The 24,745-nt window shown below is 40.3% G+C and overlaps 1 protein-coding gene across 6 annotated transcripts in view; it reads right to left on the bottom strand.

Moving 5' to 3' along the window:
• Nucleotides 1-24,745, bottom strand: part of LOC109484405 (rab11 family-interacting protein 4-like) — an 87,746-nt gene that overhangs the window by 20,127 nt on the left and 42,874 nt on the right. For 3 of the 6 annotated variants that reach the window (XM_019787656.1, XM_019787663.1, XM_019787671.1), the window contains exons 3-5: nucleotides 20,177-20,283; nucleotides 9,295-9,461; nucleotides 3,895-4,107 (exon numbers count right to left, since the gene is read on the bottom strand). In XM_019787656.1, the coding sequence (XP_019643215.1) occupies nucleotides 3,895-4,107; nucleotides 9,295-9,461; nucleotides 20,177-20,283 (487 nt within the window). Of the gene's footprint in view, nucleotides 1-3,894; nucleotides 4,108-9,294; nucleotides 9,462-15,235; nucleotides 15,339-18,349; nucleotides 18,591-19,679; nucleotides 19,780-20,176; nucleotides 20,284-24,745 lie in introns of those variants that run through there. The other 3 variants (XM_019787677.1, XM_019787691.1, XM_019787685.1) reach the window with 3 other exon arrangements.

Genomic DNA, 24,745 nt, shown 5'->3' with positions numbered 1-24,745 from the left:
AACCACCGATAACAACAGCCGAAATAGACAAGAAGCAAGAGAAAGTAGCGAGATCGAATTGCATCGAACGCGCGAACGCGCGAACGTTGACCTAGTTCTTTTAAGAACTTCACGATTACGTCATTGTGAAGGTATGGCGGCGGCCAGTTTGTAAACGCTAGGCGCTAGCCCCAACTTCAAACGGCCGGTAGCGCTGTAAACTACGATGGACTAACGAACTAAGTGTAGAAATCACATATCAGACATACCATGCATGGTGTAATGACAGATTTAATCGAATGTCTTGTGTCCCTTTAAAGGCAGACAGTTTTTCCTAAATTTAGCATCGGATCCTGAATGTCTTTATTAATCAGCAGCGCTGCTTTTGACTTCAATGATGTTCTTTTAAACATTTGCCAGTACTTAACACAACCCCCATCCACCCACACATTTAGCTGCTCTGAATGCACATGGAATTCATTCTGATCCCTCCCAAACCCACACCAGCACAGGTTCATTGATCCAGGAAGAGTCAAATGTTAAACTTCACCCTCGATCAGGGGCTCATATGCAGTCAGAGTAAAAGGTTGCGTAAAAAAATATAAAGAGGTCTGTGTCAATTACATGTATAAGTTAAGGGGCTAGCAGTTATCTTCCTCACACAGATACAGGTTAGTTTCAGAAGAGTCAGTTACTGTTACAGTATTAGAAAAATATTCATTGGTTCCTGCCCTCTACTAAGATTATGCTCGCCCATCGCATGATTACTAAGCAGTCAGGTTAGACCCTCAAATTTAAGAGGTCTGTGTCAAAAAGTATCACGGCTGGCGGTATTATCTTCCTCATACAGATGTGTGAGCCTGAGAAGAGCGTTAGACAAATGTTAGACACCCTGTCCCAAAGGGTCGATGGATGACGATGATGAGACAAATGTTTCTCACTGTTGCCCTTTTTCATTACCACTACTTGCTCATCACATGTTTATGAGCCAGTGTGCAAGGCTGTGATAAAAGCCGTTGACCTTTTGCAGTATGTTCCATTAAACTGTGCTTGTGGGGAATGGCAATGAAATGTAATCAAATTAGAAGCAAACCTTGCTGTACATGTCCACAAATTATTCATTGTAAACTGTTAACCCCACAGACTAGGGCTGGAAATCTCACCTGCACCGGAATATAAGTGCAGGTAAAAATGGAGCTGTGTAGGTGTTTCTGAATGTTAACCTGCAACTAAACTGCACCAGTACAATCATCATATACATGTACTGGGTTTATAATATACATGTAGGAGTGTGCAGATTTTTATTTAATAAGCATTGACAGGCAATGTTCTTGACTTTCCATTCTGTCATTATTTTTTCAAATCTGATAACCAAGAAATTGGATTGGTATGCCCTAGTCTGCAATACCTGAAACAGGTATTTAGCACCTGTCATGTTGGCTGAAGTTACTTATATAGTTTAGGGTCACCCTCACCAACCATCATAGGTCCAATCATGACTCTTCCCTCAAACTATGTTTCCATGTTCCAGTCCTGTGTTACAAATGTATATTTTCAAGGTCTTAGAAAAGAACCAATGGATTGGTGCATTCAAAACCTGTTACCTAAATGGACCATCACGGCACTAAGCATGAGGTGGAGAAAACTGGTTGTTAGATGATCTGTGGTGCACCAAACTGTATGTGTCATGAATAATTTAAGTCTACTAGAGGATTTAGTTAAGATGAGGCCTAAACCTCACCTGATCGCAGTTTACCACCTGTATGGTAAATTTTAAAGTTTAATCCAATGAATGATTCAACGCAGGAAGAATTCTTGCACTTTGGCATTTGCACCGACCATTAACAGTCCTACCCTGCATTAACTCTTGTGTGCCGTACATGACAAGACTTGTAAACCAGCACGGACAGTAACCCTTTTTGTAATGTGTGTGTATAATTTGTCCATATTTGTGAACCTTAATGCATTCCAGCTGTTAATGAATTCCACCTTTTAATGAATTCCTTATTTTGAATTGTAAATTGGTTTTAATTCAGTGGCAACACTGCGATTTCCAATAAAGAGATCTTGTATCTTGTATCTTGTATCTTGTATCTTGTAACACTAAGTGCAAGGGAACACCAGGGCTCTCATTACCATTCAGCCCGATGCAGGAGAGCACTGGTCGTGATCTTCCTGATGCAGAGAAGGGGGATGAGGGGGGCTCTGGCCTGTTATAGCCTTTTGAAGATGTATGGAAATGTTAAGTCCACAAAGAAGGCCAAAAACGGATTAACCACGGTGTGAAAATGTTAGCCGCGAAGCTATGGGGTTCAGGTGATAAAACGCTGCTACCGTGACAAAATGCTGATGCTTTGTTCAGTGCCAACGCCATACTTTTTGCTAGACCATTCGCTGTGATTTTTATCCCCGATAATGTGATTTTACCGCTACACTGAGTGCGTTTCAACCAGCATTGGGAAGATTTTTTGTAACAGTTGTTTATTCCTTTTGAATGATACTTGCAGTGGCACGTTTCTTCAACAGCTTCTCAATTCAAGGGAGATTCCTGGAAGGGATCAAAACGAAAACAGTTTCTACATAATTATACTGAACTTTTTGCAGACAATCCACCAACTGAAGACTCTTTGATTTTGCAGTTCATCAAAATTTTGGCAAATTCAAGAAATCACACAATAAATTGGTCTGTGACAGAAAAAGTCAAACATCCATAGCAGTCTTTCTCCTCATATTTTGTGTTGTTACATGTGCAGCAACAAAACTGGCATCCCATCTGAATTTGGCCATTGCATTGCTATGCTACATGCATAATCCAGAAGTTCTGTGGATCAATTGTACAAACTTTAAAATGGGTACTAGCCTTTTCAGCCAACCTGCAATACCCAAGGGAAAACTTTCCCCATTCCAATGTTATTGCTTTTTACTGTGTACATGATCACAAGGGGCTGTAAGCAGCAAAATATTCTTTCAGCAGCAGCCATTCTTCCATCCCTCCTGCGCAAAATAGATAAAGTGAGGTCTGGCGAAAGGGCACCCTTTTTCGGCCATTCAGACCAAAGGGTGGTTGATATGCTGCATCCTTTGAAAGCTTCGTACCATTAAATTCAATGAAGCTGCATATCACTGTATATATGTATATGTGTGGCTGATTCCTGGACGGGTTGACGACTCTATTTCTATGCTGCAGAGATAGTCTAGGAGCCATTTCTGAGTGAACGGTTGGTTAACCCGTCAAAGGGCTTACCGACTTTGATCTGAGTGCAACAAGACTTGAATCAGAATGAGGTAGACAGAAGCTGACATTTCAAAGGCATAGATAAAAAGATGATACAGCAATGTTTCTATTATAAGCTAATGCCACATACCCCAAATCACGTGATGTTTAACTTCAAAGAAATTCATACAGCAAGGTAGCTAAATTGTACAGTCAAACCCGTACTTTTACATAAGTGACCGCCTCTGCATAATTTATAAGGACAACCTGGCCTTTGCGGATCAATAGGCCATTTTTTTCATTGACCAGGAATGTGACCACCTGTCTACTGTGACTTGGTCACTCAAACAGACAGGTTTGACTGTGCATACAATTTCTCTCCATAAACCAACAACCAAGAGCTACTTGTTCTATATCTCTCACTGTGTATCTCTAAGTTAAATCTGAATTGGAAGGCTGTAGAGAGACTGTAATCTCCAAGCAGATCATATGGTGGCAAGGCAGTGTCCATTGGCCAGAGGAGTGTCCATTAGCCACCATATTCTGTGGCCGTACAAACTCCTCTGGCTAATGGATATGTTGTCTTGCCACCGAAATCTGCTTGAAGATTAGAGAGACTGGACATTGACCAACCTTGCTGCAGTGCTAAGTCTAAGTTGAGTCTAAGTCTAAGTATCTGTGCCCTGCAGTACTTGACTCACTTCATAGGGGGCGGTGTAGGAGGGGGCAGGTCAGGGTGCTGCTCTGATTGGTCGTCCTCGGCGGCGCTCTCCGTCATGTCCGACTCCGGGAGGTCCACCTCATCCCCGACGTCGTCTGCCTCGCCGAAGTCCTCAAACCGTTCTTCCTCCGGCTCGTACTCTCCGTACGTGCTCTCAGACATGAGTGAGGAGGGGTGGTGGTGGTGTGTATACCTGGGGACAGACAACAGAGTGAGACATCCAATAAAGTTAAAATAGTCCGAAATAATACATTATTAAATCAGAGGAAATTTTTTTAGCATCTTTCAACACATTCCTCACATCACAGTCAACTCATACGACGCAGAAAAACATTCAAGTCAAAAACATGGACATCGTGGAGTAAACCCTGTGTATAGGCTAAAGTGTCATCCTCATTTAAGCTTAAACAACTTACCCAATGTACAGTTAGAGTACTGAAGACACCTGTTAAGTGCTACAGCTTGAAAACGAGTGAAGAAAGCAGTTCTGTCTAACATACTACGATGCCTTCTTGAATGTTGCCAAACTCTGTGTCTAGACAGCCTTTATGGGAAGTTAAGTTTATTTTACATCTACAAGGGCTGTTGGCTGATTATAAAATATAAGTTCCAGCTCACAGTTTCCAGGAAAAACCTGTGTCATATTTTATCAAAAGAGACCGCCGTGAACATCCTGGTGGCTGACTAAGTGGATGATTTTCCTGCGAGGGTCAATGTCTTCTCAACAACTGCCAGGTAGATAACTTTGCAATTGGCTAGCCTTAAGGTTTTTTCCTGGGACTCAGCTTGTGATATTGCTAATAGTATTTATCAAGTCAGAGGATATGGAGGATAGGCATAGCAACTGACAACTAAAGCCTATTACCTCTCAATAGCACACATCCATTCTTAACAATTCCTTTATAAATAACAGACGCACAATAACAGTTCTCTCCTACTGGATGCAAGGCAGTCCCTGAGGGCAGAGATTTTATCCTGAAATACATATTATATTAACTGCTTTTCATATTCAGGTTTAAACCTTAACATTTCTTTGATCAACACGTCTCACTGGTTCTTTTGTACATGACAAAAACCGTCCTTGGACAATCTAAGGTGGCCCTAAAGATGGAGAAAATCCCCAGGCACTGGAATATCTGCAGAAGCTTTAAATAAAAAAATCTCAAGGCTCTTGTGGCCAATTCCTTCACGATTCCATCAAACCTTTCACACTTCCAAGCACACACTATAAATTATACATGTCTGCATGTCCAAAAGGTATTCAAGCTCCATAGATCATCCTTATCTGTGAGAAGTTCTTGGCGAGAAGGAAATTACATTTTCAATTGCAGCTATCAGAATCAGTAAACTTCTTATGCTTTAAATCTTAAATTTCGAATTGCTTTGACAACTTTAGATAATGAGTTAGATAATACCTGACACTTGATAATTTCAGAGAAATTGATGATATCGAGGGATTGAGGATGGGACAAAATGTTTATGGATTGAAAAGATGCTGGCAATGCAAATCAGTTAGGCACTATGAACTTTCTAGTTCTTCCAGTAGCAATTTGATAACTGAGATACATTTCTGGCACTTTTGTGGTGGATGAGCTTGCTCATATCATTTTCTGCAGTTTCAATTGCAATCATGGGGTATTTCGAACTCTTACTTCATTTTTTATGTCAAATTTTATTTCACATTTTCTTCATTCTTACATTCTTAGGTGAAATTTGTACTTTCATCGTAATGCCACAAGACTGTTCCTTAGAATGTAAGCTACAGGCATATGTAAAGCTAAGGATAGTACAGAGTTGGCCACTGACTTGTAGATACATGTACCAACTTTATCAAGTTCTATGCAGTCTGGCTATTCTATAATGTAATTCCTGACCAGTACACTGAACTCCAAAGGCAAGTCCTCCTCTGAGGTGCTTAACTTTCATCTCCGTTGAACAGGAAAATTCAAAGTGCCCCTCATGCCTACTCAGCAACCTGCAGCAAGTCATGCATGAAAACAAGTTTGGATGTCTCTGAATTTGGAATCTAGCCATGCTCTCAATTTGAAGAGCAATTTGTTGGAATATGCCATAGCCTGCTGATAATAAACACTTAGAGTTGTCATTGAATATAGTTGCTGTAATGTCTGATACATGTACTATAATTATTATTATTATAATATAGTAAAACAGTATGCATTTATAATCCATTCCTCTATATTGTGAACATAGACAAGAAAGGCCACACCAATTTTATTTAATATGTATAATACCATTTTGGCCATTTTTAACATTTACCCCAAATCATCATATTTTGGCACTTACAGTTAGAGAAAGTACTAGTATGTTGTTAGTGTTGTTACTTTTTGTCATCAGTACATAATACACGTATATGGCTTGATTGGTTTTAGGACAAAAATTCATGCTTGCGTGGATGTCATCCATATAATCAAATCAACATGGCCTAAGTTGAAATCTGGCCAATGCCTGCACGGTTTGCCCATGGGTTTAGCAACAAGCTTTTCTGAAGTAAGGTCAGCTGAACCGAACATGTCGACCATGTGCCAGGCTCAGGCGAGGGTTACATTTAATAGACCTGACCCTGACTCGCCAGCTTTCTGCAGGTTTTGATATTCTCAGTAGGATTTTATGTGTTTGGTATTCAAAGCCCTTTGTCACCCTTAAGGGCTCAAACTTTCAAGGCAACAAAAAAAATCTCTTAGTAGTCTTCCCAAACGGCATCTGTAGAATACGAAATATGAATTTGCTATGTTACATTCATTTTGTACTTATCAAGTCCAACTCTCAACTTGTCTTGACTAAAACATTTTTGACAGCATAGAGAATATAGACAGAATTCAAATTTTCTTAGAGGACAGCATTTCTAATGATATATTTGATTTCAAGTAACATTATTTCAATTTCATTTTAATCTTTATGTCATGTAGAACTGGTAGTAGTTGTTTTGCATCCACTTATAATGTTTATTAATTTCTTATTTGATGCAAAATAACTGTGCATTTGGGGTTTCTAGAAATTTTACAAATGATTTACAAATAGCTGCTGAGTCATTGGCTAGAGATGATTACATAGTGATATGCCGTCGAAACCTGTTCATGCCATAGATTCACACCTTCACCCATTAGCTCGTCCTGTCTGCATTTCATGCATTTTCCTCTCTGCCACTACAGTTAAACCCACCCTATTCAAACATGATATAGACCCATACTGCCATGATGAATCAGTCTGCATTGTATAAAATATACGCATCGTGACGGCAAGCATACTTCAAGGCTCATGCCGTTAGGCATTCCCGTTTTTCCTAACAGCGCAGGTCACAAATACCCGACAGCGAACCCGTCAATGCTAATCTGTTGACGGGATCTTTTCTTTGATCTTGTTCCCACCGTGGTGCGTATTTGGTCCGGTTTCTAGGCCGGCTATTTGTCGAGGATAACCAACATGCGATTTTCTCGGCCTGCTTTTCAATCTTGCAAATTGTGGCTGTCAGGGTGTTGAGAAGATGGTCATCGATCATGACAATGAGCACGATTCTTCAGTTATGGAATTACTGGTTCTTTACAAAAGATAAATGTAGTGATCGTCCATGCTGTAATGACGGATAAATCAGGCTGAAAGTAGCCCTGCATAGAGCACGTAACAGTTATAGAAAGCATTTACTCATTTTGTGTAGTTCAGACCACACCAAAATTGCATGTTATCTATTTCCTTCGTTCTCAAACATTTTATGGTGAAAATATTAGCAGGCAGACATCATAAAAGCAGAGGGCAGAAAGGAAAACTTGAGTATGACAGACTAGTTACTCCGTAAACTGACTGCAAAGGCACACTACCTGGCTTTGCTTTCAGTGTATTTCCAGTTGAGCACACTTTTTAAAAATCCGAAAAGAAACTGGTGTGGCCCTACACTTTTTAGTATGCACCGAGCAAACTTGACTGATTGCAATATCAAGCAACAGTCGTAATAGCTTTCATCATAGCGTTATCTCTCGCCTATACTGTCATGCTCTAGGACGATTTAGTACAATGTACGGTAAAGAGGAGCTTCATTTATACTGAAACAAATACGGTTAATGCATTTTGATGACAGTGCATTATATTGCTTACTGATTGCTTACCGACAAAAAACACCACACCATCTCTCTGCCACAGAACTGTATGGTGATTTTTAAAGCACATTTAATTTACTTGCTTGATGACTGCGCATTTCCTTCACAGCAGGAGACAAAGTCATCACTACAGGAATCACTCTAGCCTCAGGTCTATTTGTGAAAACTGTGACCAGGGCTCGAAATGCGTGACCTGCATAAGCAGGTAAAAAAGGAGCTGTGCAGGTATTTCTGTACATAACCTGCACTGCGTACTGGGTTTACATGACAGAGACATCATACCTACTCAGAACATTTACTTCTTGGCCTATAATAGACAATGTGACTTAATGCATTTTGCAGACTGCGAATTCTGGGGGCCAACTTATGACTGTAGCAGCTCTGAATAAAGATATGAAAGTTGTGAAAGATGTGGTCTGGGTACTGAGCTCTTCATTTTGATGACAGTCAAGCATATTGCTGATGAAAAAAAAAATATAAAATTATGGGATAACCCACTTTTAACAATTGAATTTTGTTACAACTGTGGACAGAGTAGTAGTTTGATGCAATATTCAAAAGCATTTCTGAATCAGTGAACAGTTTTTCCAGGAAATCCTACAAACTACACATTAAGCCACTCCTTATCAGTACAATTTCCTAGAACCCGAGAGGTAATTTCCTGTAAGATTATTTCAAAAGCAAGACGCATATTGCTGAGCAGCGGGAGGCCTTTCAAACTGCACGACGGAGAGATCACTCTCGTACAGAACTATTCGTTAGAACTGCGGCCTAAGTGGTGATTTTAGGGAATCAAATCGCGCAGAGAGACTGCAAGGCTCTACAGGTGGTCAACCATTACTGTTCCACTGAGAACTCAGGCAGAACTCACGCAAGGGACTCGCTGCTAATTCTATTGATTTTGTGGCTTGAGAACTGTTAATGACACTGTCTCGTGGGGATTACAGTCATAAATTTGGGCTTGCAATGAAGCTTGTTTTCAAATCTGGATATTTTTAATGTGACACTGTGTGAGAATCATTGACTTTTATTTGCATTTCTCGAAAGTGCTGCCCCTTTTTCTTCAGAATTTGATTTTGTGGTTACAGGTCTCTTAATGACACTGTCTCATGGTCATTATGAAGATGGATTTAGAAGAGTCTGCAACTCATTTTGAAATATATGACAATATACACGATCTTCAGACTATTTCTTGAGGAATTATGTATTACCATTTCTTCTTCTCTATACATGATTGTGGCTTAGAGAGAACTAGCTTTGTGACTGCTGACCTTTTCTTGTTGCCGTTCTGTACGGAGAGGAACCCGTCTGCGTCGGTGGAGGGTGTGGTCCCGATGGCGCTGTCCACGTCGTCATGGAGATCGTGGCCCGTCAGCACGGCGTTGTCCTCGTCTGTCATGTCATACTCGTTATACGTGCTCTCCGACGTCTCGCAGGTCTGAAACACATGCAGCAGCATCATATATATATCATAGACTGGTTTATTTGCAGAAACACATACTTCATACATACATAGTACAGTAGGTTAGAAGCTTTTTGCAGCCAAAGGCTGAATTGAGAAGCTTTTACAAATTTTTAAAAAATTACATGACTAATACATAATATATATACATAAAAAGTGCCTTGAGAGGCATTAAACACCACTTATACGCTAGAATAATACACATTTATGCTAAAATTACATCATACAACTTCTGTTGGCAAATTACTTAGGTACAACTGACAATAATAAAAAAGTACAATTACATCATGTGCAACAACATAAAATGAAATCTACTGTATGGCAAGGTTATTCAGTATGTTCAGCATTGTGGGGACAGGACTGCATAAATATCTTTTTGTCCCAATGGGTGGTTTGTAGCGCCGTGTTTGCCTTAGCTGCATGTTGTGTGAGTGGTTACTAACTGGGGGTAGCCAGGGGGCGTGCCTAGACCTAGTGGCTGAAAGGGCAAAGGCCCGGCACAGGGTCAGTCTCCGTTCAGACAGACGTTGGAGGTCAAGAGTTGACAGGGCCTCGGAATACGAGTGATAGCTTCTACCCAGCATGATTCTGCATGCCCTTTTCTGGATTCTTTCTATGCTGTCAGATTGTTTTTTTGTGATACCCGCATTCCATCATGTTATTTATGAAACTTTACCACATTTGTGCATGGAAGGATGGACATAAAATGGTGAATCACCTCTTCAAGATGTCTGGAAAGTCTGCTGGTAGTGGTGTGTGTTCAATACCCATATACTCAGTCTAGCACTCTTTCCCAAACACAAATTGTATCAGTTACAACCGGATCAGATATCTCCTTTTGTGACACTACAACCAACTAGAAGGATACTGTCAAATACCATACGCTTTCAATACGCAGATACTAGATACATGTAGGCACAGTGAGGTTAGAAAAAAATATGCCCCAGCATCTGACAGAGTGTACATCAAAAAATACATCTACCCACTTAATTGTAAACACAATCTCATTTTTGCTGACCCTGGAATGTGGCCAACACTGTACCTTCTGTTAGGTCCTCTTCTCAGCAAGAGATATTTGTGAGCAGTTGATCTAATGGATTTTAGCTTCAAAAGCTTGACAAAGTGTAAGTCCCAATTGCAAGATACATCTACCTACAGTACTTGTAATTGCAAAATCTTGAGCTCACTGTTGCCTATACTGGACTGTAGCCAACAATTACCTTCTGTTTGGTCCTCTTCTCAGCTCTTCTGAGATATTTTGAGCAGATGATCTAATGGATCCTAGCTTCAAAAGCTTACAATGAAGGCCAAAAAGCACTAATGGTTATGATAAATGTGTATTCTATATGCCACACAGACTATTTTTCCCACAGGGGCTCGTGTACCAGTCAATTAATAGAAGGCTGTACGGTCAATTAGGGAAAGAAATGGAAAAATGACTGGGGCGATAATCAATTTTCTGCTAGATCCAACTTGTTAGAAGTGACACTTCATCAGGACTTTTCTTGGAAAGCTTGCTGGAAAAAGTAACTTGAGCACCTTGATCTGGAGTGTTTACTCACCCACAGAAGGCTTCATAAAAATATATCTGAGCGCTCAAGTTTAAGTTTCTAACTTAGATCCAACATAATGTGATGTATACTAGTACTTATATTGCATTAGTCCTTTGGTGGGGAATGCATTAAGCAGCCTTTCCCATGTATATGGCAGAGCAACATGCATTAAACGCCTCCACATAAGATCCCAACATGGCTGACACAGTGTGCCTAAAATCACAAACCAGTTGAAGCCACATGTACATTGTACAGCACAGTCACATATACATGTACTTTGTAGTATCACTTGTTGAAAAAGTGTGTACTACTAGGTGTATTTTCATTTGTTGCATTGACTGCTAGCACCTATGATTTAGTATAAATTTAAGAAATAACTGAATAGTTTTTTGTACATGTTTCATCCATACTTCTAAGTTTGGAGAGGTGCAGGAAAAACTTGTCTGGTGTAATTAATTTTCAATATTGCATGCACCAGCGCAGGTACACAAAAAAGTATTTTGAAACCTGACTCTAGATCTCCTAGACCTGAGACAGCCAGACAGCTGCAAGCTCTGAGCTTTACAGAGAATATATCAAACACCCCATCAATGTCAAGACCATCACCTTTACTGCTATCAGTGGCATTAGCAGTGATCCATGATGGTTTGTAATCCATCTACTGAATCATGCAGGACAGACAAATCCCTGCCTAGAGCCGTCTGTTGGAGGCCTGAAGCCCGCTGACATTCACACTGCTTGCACTGTTTAGGCTTGTTTTCTTACCCTAAGGCTTTATACTTAAAGGCGCTGTCATGAATTGTAGGATTTTTCTGCACTAGGATTTCCCGGGAAGACTATGGAAGAACTTACTGTCCATATAAGGCTTTCCGATAACAAGTACAGGACAGCAAAACGTACTGTCAAGGTATAATCTGTCTGGACAGATACACATTGAGCCCACAGCTCGATCAGCCACTCAACCTTAATACATGACTTGACTCAAAACAACTTGTGAATTGAAGCTTGCCCTAAATACATGTATCAACTATACACACATAAGTACACAGAAAAGCTGACGTTATTGCCATATGGCATTTTCCCAGTTATGCTACTCATGTTCAAATTCAAAATTTGACAAATGACTAAAAAGAAACCTTGAAGCATTCCTCATAATCTGGAGACCTCCTCTGAAACTTCCTTAACTACCTCTTGGGGTGTATTTGTCACTCGTCTGCTCCTTGATAATGCCTCAAGGAGACCTCGCCACTTTCTTTAACACATTAAATCACTCCTTCAAGAATACCGTTAAGTGTAGTTGGCAGTGCAGCTACTTAGCACAGTGTTTGATCACAAGAAAACACACACCAGACCATAAATCATTCAACTGTGCGAAATACACAGAAGTCAACTAATGGAGCTTAGAAGTTAGATGTAAGAAAAAAACAGAGCATAATGCGCCAATGTGGGGCTCAAAATATATTCTTTTTTTCCCACACTACTACAGTAACTTGTAGTACTACAAAAATGATGCAATGAAAATCAAACTTATGTTTTGAAAATGCTTTTACTAGTCAAGTGTAGTAAAATCTCAATCTTGTAATCTGTTGTGTAAACTTAGGTTGATACATTTTGATTCAAATTACAAATATTACTAGTTTTGAGACCACTACTGGTGGTAGTTCACCCTGGTATGAGTCTTTAATAATGGACCAAGGTGCTACACATTGTAGACACCAGCACAGCTCCAAATTTACCTGCACATACACCAGCAGGTGGTATTTCTAGCCCTAGGTGCTGATATGTGCTGTACTGTAACAACCCACACAGTTAGAGCACTTAATCACTGCAGTCCCCTGAGAGACATCCTCCCATAACCCACCACAAGGTGTTTAAAGCAAAGTCCCAGGAAACAAACGGCTTACTGGTCTGCAGAAAAAGGTACAACCTCCTGGGACCAAAGAGATTAATACCAATCCTCTGGTAAGACATTCCACAGGGTGTCCTAACTACTACCCATCTCTCCGGCTGACAACTCCACTCCTTTGGGAAGTTTTGACTAATTGTCGCCGATGCTTTCGGGACAAAGTTTTCTGCGCAGGGACCATCAACAACACTGATGCTCTTCACTGCGAATAATTATGACGATTCATCATGTACAACAAAGGGACGAGGAAGGAACATTCATCACTCCATAAGGCTCCCTGTTACATTGTAAGTCGTGAAGGAATAGATAATCCATGCTCAACATCGACTTTTCTTTCGTTTTTACATGCAGAAGGTTGGCGTTATCCTAAACTTTTAAAACTTAAAACTCTTTTTACAAGTACCAGATTATTCTGTGGGGAAGCAACTAGAAACTGGCCAAACACACTGTAGACACAGATGACGTGCCAGGGGAGTTGCAAAAGGGGTACAGCTTTCTGTTCTGAGCAATTTCTCCTCTTTCCAGCCACTTCTGAATCCTGGTAGAGCAAATTACCAGTAAGTAGAGCTTGTAAATTTCTATGGAAGCCACAGTACTAGACTATTGCACTATCAGCTACATAACCAAGAAAGCATCAAAATTAATGAGTACATTAACACTTAAAGCATTGAAACCTTTTCACTTCATACTTGATAAAAGAAGAAGAGAATGAAGGTGGCAGAACCCAGAACTAGCTCAATCCCATTCATCAAACCTGACAGTGATGTGTAACTGTAAGCCCCCTGCCAGTCTGCCTCCTGTCCACTCTAACATCTAACACCCCACATTTCCCACAGATAATCCCTCTAATTGGCCTGTCAATCTCACTACTGGAGGTGTCTGTGGGTAACTTACCCAGCCTTGTAATCCAAGGTATGGCCTGACAGGTGTGATTTGGACAGATGCATGCCCGTAGCCAGGGGGGGTTCGGGGGGTTCGGAAGAACCCCCCACAAGGCTCAAAGGTCCACTTTTTGGTCCACTTTTTATGTAAAGGTCCACTTTTTGGTCCACTTTTCATGTAAAGGTCCACTTTTTTGTCCACTTTTTATGTAAAGGTCCAAGATTTTTCTTGAAAAGATGGACTGGAATCATAGAAAAACTGTTCCCTTTGTCACTGAATAAAAATTTATCTCTGATTTTTTATTGGAAATCCTCTCAAAAATGCACGAAATGCCATTTTAGAAGATTCATTTTTCAAAATTTTCCGGACCCCCCTAGGAACCTCGCGCCTTCGGCGCTCGCCTCGCGCCTACGGCGCTCGAGGTCCCTTCAAGCAGTGGGAAGAACCCCCCCATTCAAAATCCTGGCTACGGGCATGAGATGGCCCTAAAAATCAGCATACAAGTTGTGAGTACTAGCTCCTATAGCCAAGGCCACATGAAACTTTACTACAGCGCCTGCCCTAGCAGCATGTTGGTTAAAACTGTAGCCTGGGACATTTGACCACAGACCTAATCATAACTTGGCGTCTGGCCTGAGTGTATACTAGCTCTGAGAGCATTCTGGCTAGCTAACTCAGGGTAGGGACATAAAATTATGTTTCTTCCCCTAAAGAGATTGCTACTAGTATCACTTAGCTACTATGGTTTGGCATTGATGCAGTCTACCATCTCTCAAATACTCCAACCCACTTCATAAGACAATTTTACTAGACAGATTTAGTCATGATTTACTATAATGCTGCAACAGAGGCTATAAAAAAAAACTCAGTGTGAAGTGGCCCCCTAATGATGTACATAATGGCACTTTGATGAGAGACAATACCTTTGTGAAAAGTCGCTACAAAATGACAATCCATAGTCAACATGTGGCAATTACAGTTCAAATGTTTTTTAATAGTGCAGGCGGGATTAGAGCGTAGGTAATAATGAGGTGATAATTTCAAAAATAACTGACAGGGATTATAGCACAGGTTGTAACGAGGTGATAATTTATAAAATAAACTGGCAAATTGTTTTCCTACCAAGTTGACTACAGGTTTGGTAACACCACTGGTACTTAACTTTTATCATGGAGTTTGGAGCTACAATGGGTGGTAACAGTCAATGCAGCAAATAGAACTCCACATACACCTAATAATATTATATAAATCCAGTACATGGACCAGTGCAGATTAGGTGCAGGTAGCTAGGCATCAGAAATACCTGCACAGCTCCAATTTTACCTGCACTGACCTGCATATACACACCGCGGGTGATATTTTGAGCTCTGGAGGTAAAATCACAACACCAACTGATTTAACAAACAAACCTGTGATGCCAGGTACATGATGCCAAACAACAAAGCAAAGAAGAACTCCAAGCTTTAAAACCCTCCCTGGCAAGTTGTCTACTTCATCTAGTCTTCTACTAAGGGTTGTTATTGTTTTAGGGGTAGAGGTCGTCAGTTTGGATTGATAGGCCTACTATTATAATGCTAATACGGGAGAAATTTCTTTCCTTTTGAGAACAATACCACTGATCAACACTGAAAATTCACACCTTTCCTGCATAATTAGCCTTGTGAGATATGCAAATTGGATGACAGTATTCCCTACCAATAATGACGAAAACCTGACAATATTTCAGTGTTCAGCTGTGAACCTACACTAGCACCTAACAGCATTATAAGGTAATGGTACAAACTTGTCTAGCTGGCAAAACACAAGATATCAAAACCAGAAGTTCCACTGCAGTACTGTAACAAGCAGCCAGGAGGCCCAAAATCTAATAATTCTGAGATCTCATCAGCACCTTCTAACCTACCAAATACATTGTACTAGTACTAGTATCATTTAGACGATCCATCTAAGCCTTCTCGAGTCATCATGTTTACACACACTACAGACACACACACACACATGCACAAATGCTACTGAAAACATATTGCCTTCTTGGTAAAGATAACTAAACAACCTGTTGCCTTAAATGCCTGAAATCATATCCAGACCATAAAGCTAAATCTAGTATAATGACGGTAATTATGGAAGCATAATGAAGACTCTCTGACCATATCTCAGTTGCCAGTCCTCCTGTAGTCTCCTTGAAATACGAAGACGTGTCAAAGGTGACGACATTGTCAAACAGACCTGTCACAGCAAGGCTATGTGAGTAATGTCAGGGCAGACCAGGTTGAGTAAACTGTCCTCTGTTCTATGGGCCTTACATGGTCATGGTCCAGTTCTAACTAAAGCAGGGGCAGTGTAAGCTCTAGTCTAGAGTTGTCTTCAAGTCTGGGTCATCACCTCATGCCTGGAGTGTAGTTTTAATTATTGCATGTACATACAAATGTAGTTGAAAATTCTTGTCAGCCAAAAGATTTACAATTCATAATATTACCCAACATGCAAAAGAGGTCAGACTACATTACCCAGGTAATAAACGTTTAGAACATTATATAATAATTTGATGGATCTCTATTCTGAAAAAGACAGCAGGACTATCTAGATAAAGAAATATTGCATTGATGCTTGACTTAATATGTCAATTAAAACAGAGCTCTTTGAAATTGTTGAATTAGCATTTCAGTATACTTTAATTCAAAAATTTTCAGTTTATTTTAATTCAAAAATTTTAAAGCATATTCTAATTCAAAAGCTATTATAAAAGTGAAGCACCTGCACAGTTTTTTTTTTTCAAATTGGACAGAGTTAAATTTCTTGACATTTACCTCAAAATCCCTTTTCCCTGGTATCCTAAAGGCCACTAAAAGCCTGCTGACTTTTGGCAAACATTTTACCTCAGTGCTACTAGTCTGCAAGGTCATAGGTCACAGCCAGCCTAACATTTGACTTTGATCCTCCACTGGTCCTTTTAAACGATTGGCAAACTAATATCATGTGACCTGTCTGTTTTCGCTCCAACATAAAAATCTGATAATTCTTGTTTTAGCTACCATAGCAGCATTAAGATTCAAAAAACATATTTATGTAACAGTTACTGTTTCAAATTTCTTAGTACCAGTAGTTAATATCATATAAAGTGCACCAGTCCTGTATCATATTACATTTGTATGGTAAACAAAACTGGGCTTGTGTTTTGTATTGTTTAGACTTCCCTTTGGTAATTCTTTCAATACAAATTGTCCTTGGTTCTTCTTAAGCCACCACGACTTCCTAAATTACTAGTAGTACTTTGGACATGGACAACAATAGCTGTTCTTTATTTCCACTGTTCTTTAATAGGCAGAAACATGATCCTTATGATCACTGATCATTGAATTCTTCTAACAATGAAGTTGGCAATAACAAATTATTTCAGAGAGAGTGCATAGATGCAAGTTACATTGAAAGAATGTTATAGAATAGAACTGTGCTGAGTTCACAGATTTTCATCTCCACATGATAAACTGCTGGCTGAATGGAGAATTTGCAAATCAATCAATACCTTAGTGGAAAAACCAAATGACCGTGAATGATTTTCACAAGTCGGCTCAGTCAGCTGCAGTGAAGCAAACAGTGTGGGACTTCTCTGGCATGTTTGTTTGCAAACGTGTGAACTGCTGTGAAAAAGACATGGTTTGTTTTGGTACGCATGTGCTGACCTACATAGCAAACACCTGACAAGAGGGTGTGAAACAGCCGTGTCCTATTTGGGAAAGGATATTCTATATCATAATGTTCTTGTAAAATTACAAACTTATACTTAGTATAAGTTTGTAATTTTACAAGAACATTATGATATAAACTACTGCTTTACTTTTGAAAGTATTTGAAACATTCTATCACTACAGCAACATGAATAATTCAAAACCTGCTGTTCAAACAATTAATTTATTAGCTCTCTGTAATTGTTTATTTTGCAACAGGATATTTTCATGATATACAGTATATAACAAGATATAACAAGTCTGTAACATGATTGATATGAAACAACCCCCATTGCTGTTTGTTACGTAAACACAGTTGCTTCCTTATTTTGATCAATCATGTTTGACAAGCAACAATGCACCCGGAAATCTATAACATGAGGAAAAGTTGTCTGAATACATTTAGAAGCAAGCACTACTATGATTGACTGTTTGGTACACATGAAACAAGGGACATTCTAAGTTGAATGCAGTGAGGTTCTGAAGCTGTGATTTCCTATTCCTATTTAGTATGCTTGATCCACTAGTACTAGTTTTTCTTCCCTCAATGCACGCAGTCATAAACCAATTATATCAAGTTACCCCTCCCCCCCACCCCGAGTTGGAAGTCATGATTCAAAGTACAGGTACCATTCACTTCTCAGCCCTGACCACATTTCCTTTCTCACTGTTCACTAGACCTATTATTTCTGCATTACTCGTCCTTCACTGCAAACTTGTTCAACCACTGCCAGCACACAGCCAAAACAAAGGCACAAGCCAAGTAGAAGGGCTACATAAAAAGCAACTCAAACCTACCTCCATATTGCCTTCCCCTCTCTGCTATGACAGGCCTTGCGCAGTCGTCCTTTACTTTACGGCCACTTTGGACTCTCCCAGGTAAACACAGCCACACAATGGTCCCACCCCTTCTACTGTTTGTTCTTCCAACCATACGTACATTATACACCGCTTCCTCCCCACCACTCCAATATCGCACTTTGCCCACTCCCCGCACTGTTGACAAAAATTATTCCAGAGACCTACCGACCACCGGCGTTCTCAACTTTCCCCTTTGACCGCAGCAAAGGTCACCAGGTGCATTGTTTTCTCACGTGCTTCAAGGTGTGTTTGTTACCTGAGCTTCCTGAGAACAAGGGAAGTCCTGCCCACTATAGAAAAATATTTGGTGGGAGGGGGGCTGCAGTAGAGCTAGACTTTGCTGCCAGACAACCTGAGTCTGAAGTTCTCTGAACATCTTGAAGTTATCCGATTTCAAATGGTAGCATGTGGTAGTCATGGATCACCTTTGTCCCTAAATGCACTGCAGGACCAAAATGTGATGGATTATACTGTTGGCTGCCTTAGCTTTTTAAGTTTGATTGAAAAGTGTTAGGCTTTTGCAGAAAAGAATCAATGCATGGCCTTTTTGCCAATTTTACTGGGAAAAACTACACAGAGGATTTGTCCCCCAGAGTTCTTCAGGTGCTGAAAGAAAAGTTTGAATGTTAGCCAAGTATGGTCAATAATCTACTGTAGTGGAGGTATATCCCATGGTGCTTGAAATCTACATGTATGGGCGGACTTCCCAACAGGCAAAATTTGTTAAAACATTTGGCCAACTTCCACAAACAATCCTTTTAATACACATCGGAATCTGGTATCAATACATACACTCAGCCTGGCTTTATCCATAACCAGGGTATTAACTTACAAATGTTTAATAGGACTGAAAAAACAACAGCAGCAAGAGTCAATGCACAGGTTCTTCTTCTCACTGAAACCAAACCTCTTTGTCTGTCTACTTCCTCAGACATTAGTTGTTCACCCTGTTTGCCTATAGCTATGTTCCACAAACAATTCCTTCAGTACACAAAGGGATCAGGTACTGATTTATAAGATTATAAAAGCAGGGTGTAAACTTTCAAACATTTAACTCCTGACTAAAAAAAAATGATGAGACAATACACAGGTACATCTGCCTATAGGGTACACAGTCTCTATTCTTTACCTGGATAAGTCCTAAGACAAACCCTGTTTGTCCAATTTCTATAGCTACATGTAGTACTGTATTGCATGCAATGTCTAGAGGGAACTGACATTGTCCCTATAGCTAATACTAGGGTGTAATGTTACAAACAGAACTCACCAAGAACACAATGCGCAGGTACTTCCGCATGAGTGAGAGAGACTACAGAACAACCTACATGTCGGGTACTCCTTAGACTACATCATGTGGTGCACAGACTGTAACAGAGGTGTGTTCACTAATACAGCCCCAGGGGGCAGAGAGGGATATAATGACTATCACTCAGGCCAACCTGGAACTAATGGGTGAGGAAACACCAACCTCAGGGGGTGATAATTCTTAGGTTGGCACAAGGTGTCGCAGTGCTGGAAAAATGCAGTAAGGTTACATGTATGTGCCCCCTACCCTACCCCATGTGATCAAAGTTATATCATGTAAAGCACAAGCATATGTGTTTACTAAGTGTACTGGCTCTTTTGGCTTAGATCCCTGATGACAGCGTAACCTACCACTGTTGAGGACACAGACAGATTTGGTGTTGCCAACGTGCCAAGCACATTTGCCACTAAAAGCATGACATCTTATTTTAGGACGAAAAGAATAGGTGAAAAACTCACCCCGCTGTTACAGCTGTTTGTCTCCTGCTCGTCTTCCAGCTCGTAGCCATTGCCATGGTAACCATTTTCCATCACCTCCTTGGTCTCCTCCAAGTCAGAATCGTCTCCTGTAGAACAACAAGAGTACCTGGGTTAAGGGGTGGATTTTCTGTTTTATAACAGATATAGAGATTATTTATTACCAAAAACAGTGGATTAAAATCAGTACCCACACTCTAAGAACGGAATGGCAAATGGACAAAATCACTGTGACTTTTCTGTGACAAATTTCCCTACATTTGTGCATGGGCAGCCCAGAAAACTAGCAATAAACACAACACCAACAATGCATCGTCTGGCATATGACGTAAATTGGACATCTAATGGTGATTTTACAAATTCAATGTAGCCAATAAGAGGGCACAGTTGCAAACTGGAGGTCCCTTTGGCCAAGGGAAGAGTTAGACGACAGTCATTTAGCGTCCGGGTCGTTAGGGATTGGAACAGTCTACCACAGGCCGTAATTGACTCAGAGTCAGTAAATGAGTTCAAGACGAACCTAGACAAATACTGGGAGAGCATAAAGTATAACACTGAGTGAAGTCAAGATCGGGATCACCACAGGATTACCTCTCATCCTGAAGACGGTATCAAGGTATCAAGGTAATAATTCAGCCTTACTGTAACCATAATGTCCTATATTTGGAAGCACAAATTGCATTCACATATAGCAATCATTGTTACTTCTGTTCACACGTAGACTATAAATGTACCGTAATGGCTTTACATCATTCTTTAGCAAGCCTACACTTTATAGCTATACGTTGATACTCAAGCCCATTCTTTAGTGACAATACATTTTTAAGCTTTAAATGTTAGCTCAATGTCAGCATATCACTGAGACCACAGGCTACCTTCAGCCCCTCTGGGTTATTTTTCATGATACTACTAAGAAATTGAATGCCATCTTCAATGTTGCATCACAGGCCCTGAAACTTTGTGTGTAGCTCGGAATCTCTTTGAAGCTGTAATGATACTAGCTAATGCTATAAATGTTGAAGTGTTTTATAACTAATTTTACCTCATACCCATACATGTGACTTGCACGTAAGCAACATAATATACGAGCAGGAGACTTGGTGAGTGAGAGAGACTCAGCGCAATTAAAACTGAAGCAATGGAACGGCTATAATTTCAGCCCACTAGGTGGTACTCAGCATGATAATTACATGCCATTTCTGACTCACGCAGCAAGACTCGATATTAATAGAAAGAATGCTTCAAGCGTGCCATAATGTTGCTCCCCACTGTCACTACAATAGCTTGAATAGTCCTTTACGTAACTACAATTTAAAACCTTTTGAGTTGCACACACTCAAACTTTTAAGGCTTCATTCTAATGAGCAAGGTGGTTCAAGCCTTGGTGCAAGTTTCTAAAAAAAGCTTTTCATCGTTGTGAGATATACATATACAATACATTATATTATATTTAGAAAATAATGTCGTGTCATCGGACAATAAACATTGAAAAGAAAAGTAAAATAAGGTGCAATTTACATATTGAGAGATACTAGACTAAGTATTAAGAATGTTAGGGAAATTTCCCAACCAGTCTTTGTCACCCCTGCTTCTCCCATGGGGTCAGTTAAACTCACTTGCAGAAAACTGAACTTGTCTTGAGCATTGAAGTCTCTGACGTTAGTTTAAGTCATGTTCATGTGACAGGTGTAACCTTGAAGTGGCCTTTGGGAATGTTACAAGGTGACAATTCAGTCATCTCCAAGCAGATCCTACAGTGGCATAGGCATGCTATTAGCCAAGCAGTGTCTAGTAAGCTCTGTAGGATCTGCTAGTAAAATATTCCAGTAAGAAAATTAAAGAAACTTAGCAACCTGCGCTCTTTTAACATCCCCAAGCATGTCATCGTCAATTTTCCTCTAGACAAATTGAACAGAACAACCCAGCACCATCCCTCAGCAAACCTCTGGGAGACAGGGCCGCTGGTCTGCTCATTATTTTCTCTTATCTTACCATTCCATCGATGGAATGGCTGTGCTCAACCTGTTACGACCGACCCAAGGGAGATAGTTCTTCTAAGAATCGACGCCAAGTGCAGGGTAGAGTTACCTCAGATGGCCTATTACTCGCTAAGATGGATGCTAACAAAGCGTGGACATGACTGAGTCTGGTCTCGGTAAAGACTCCACAACGTTTTTATGGAACTTCGATGGGGCATTGATTTTGCTACTGGCTGTAATCGTTATGGTTTTTGCTAAAACTTTTTGAGTGAGAATGTTCCCCTCAGAATTGTCAATAATAAAATATGAAATTTCGTTCCTGAAAATCAATATTTTACATACAAGTTTCCAAACCACAGTCTTTCACACTCTAAAAACTTAGTTCCAAATCAGAGATTGCAGACTTCCGGTAAGTGTGCAATCCTTGGTAGAGTATCGTAAAGTTGAACTTGCAAAGGCTAGGCTAGCTGTAACAGCTTTTGGGATAATATAGCCAGCTGCCACTGGGTGGCATGCCTGGTATGGGAAGCTGCAGGGCAGTTATGCTGGCTATACGGAATCATAGATACTGAATATTAAAAGTTTCTGAGTTGCAAACTTGTGGCCGTGCCATGTGCTTGATACATGTTCTGATTTACAGGGTCCATGTTGGTATATCCAGTGGGATCGGTTTGGTGCTCCCCGGGGTCAGCATTAATATCCAACCTCGTCCCACAGCATCAAAAATCAATGGTGGGAATAAGTGTTGAATCAGGGCCGATGTTCTGCACGGCTGACCCTGTAACCCAATTCCTGCTGTGTCAGTGACGGATGCCCATTCACAGGACTGGAAATACCATGCAGGGTAGTGTAGGTAAAATTGGGGCTGTGCAGGAATTTCTAATGTGTACCTATGCCTACCCTTCATTTCAATTTCTTAGACTTTCAGACACTTACCTGCTACATTGTACATTTTACAGTCAGGGACAAGTCACATGCGAAGTTTATAAGAAGCAAATCCTAAAAATTGCTTTTGCAGAACAAAACTGTAAGTACATTTTACAGCACTGCAAAGCAAATAAACAATTCAGCTTAACAAGCTCTCTTGAGGGCATGGTAACTACATTACAAATTGTAGTTTAGTGTTTCAGAAATTGAGCAAACAGCACTCAATTGACTGATGAGGCTTTTTACACCTTCTAGGTTTACATACCAGTATCACCAATTTAATATTCATGGAGACTGGTAAAGATCAAGGTTTCCAAAGTACCACTAGATTGATGAAGGAGCAGGTAAGATTGCAGTGGGTTGGACATAGATGAATAGGCCAGGGGTGAAAGAACTTAGGTAAGGGTAATGAGGATAGGACCTTACATGTACTCAAGCCATGCTAGATTCCATCTTCATCCTTAAAAGCATGTATACACATGATTGCATACATGTATGATTTATTGTCTGTCCACCAAATCATTGTGAGCGGCAAAGAAAAGCTATTGCACATTTGATTACAAGCAATGCCCCTATAGGTATTCATCTCAAAATGAATTTCTAAAAAAATGGTGAAACAATCTGAATCACCTTTTGTGCTCAGGCATGGTTGTGGATAGTCCACGCTTATCCAGAATAGTGTATGAGGCAAACCTACTTTCTTGGCTATGCAAACACTAGAGCTGTGCCTAATCCTAACCCTTTACTCATTAATGAAGATAACTAAATAGGCATAGTTCTGGATATAATATGACATGGCAGTCATCCAAGTGACTGGAAGACAAGAGCAGTAACAACAAACATGGCTTCAGCACCAAGGACATCAACCCAAGCTATCAAACTCAGCAGAATTTTTACTTTTCTGGACCCCTTTTCCAAGAACCCAGTGACAGAATTGTTCCTGCCTTGAGAATTAGAAGACTTGTAGTTGAACATGTGGCAGATCATCTGTCATGACCCCCCCTGTAGGCAGTCATTACGTGTCCCGGCAGAACCCACACAAAGGACTGAGAGTTATGCCTGGTGGCGGAACCCTTATCAGCCTGGCACAGGGGTGGCAGAGATGGAATCAGCCCAGGAAATAAGGGATGGCTGAGGAAAGTAGGACAACTTAGCATATCGATCCATCCTGGAAGACGACTGCTGTGGAATACGTACGACAGTCCCTAAGAAGTTCCCTTAGACAGGTAATAACTTTACGAAGGGATGAGCAAGAATTTAGGGACATTCTCTCCTTCAATCTAGCTCTAGAGCATTGGCACCTTCAAGACAAACATCATTGTAAATGACAGCTTGTGTTTTATATCTAACAGCACATTACTAGTAATTTGTTTTCTTTCTAAATTTGAGTTTATAGGAGAAGGCAACCTTTCTGTTGGATAACTTTGCTTTGCAAAACAACTTACAAAATCCAAAATCATATGTTAAACATGAATAATTATGCAAAAATGACATGGCTCTTTATTTCTCTCTAAATGAAAGAGCAATGATTTTGGCACTTGCAATTTAGCTATCAGCACAGTCACTGTGGTGCTTCAGCCTGCAGTACTTGGTTTATCCTCAAGGGGGCCTGCTCTCCAGTGGGATGCCTTCATCATCATGCCTT

Source organism: Branchiostoma belcheri, unplaced genomic scaffold (genome assembly GCF_001625305.1).
Source record: "Branchiostoma belcheri isolate BF01 breed outbred unplaced genomic scaffold, Haploidv18h27 scaffold11, whole genome shotgun sequence".
Classification (NCBI taxonomy): domain Eukaryota; kingdom Metazoa; phylum Chordata; class Leptocardii; order Amphioxiformes; family Branchiostomatidae; genus Branchiostoma; species Branchiostoma belcheri.
Note: the sequence above shows the minus strand (reverse complement) of the source record. Positions and strands in the feature narration are given on the sequence as shown.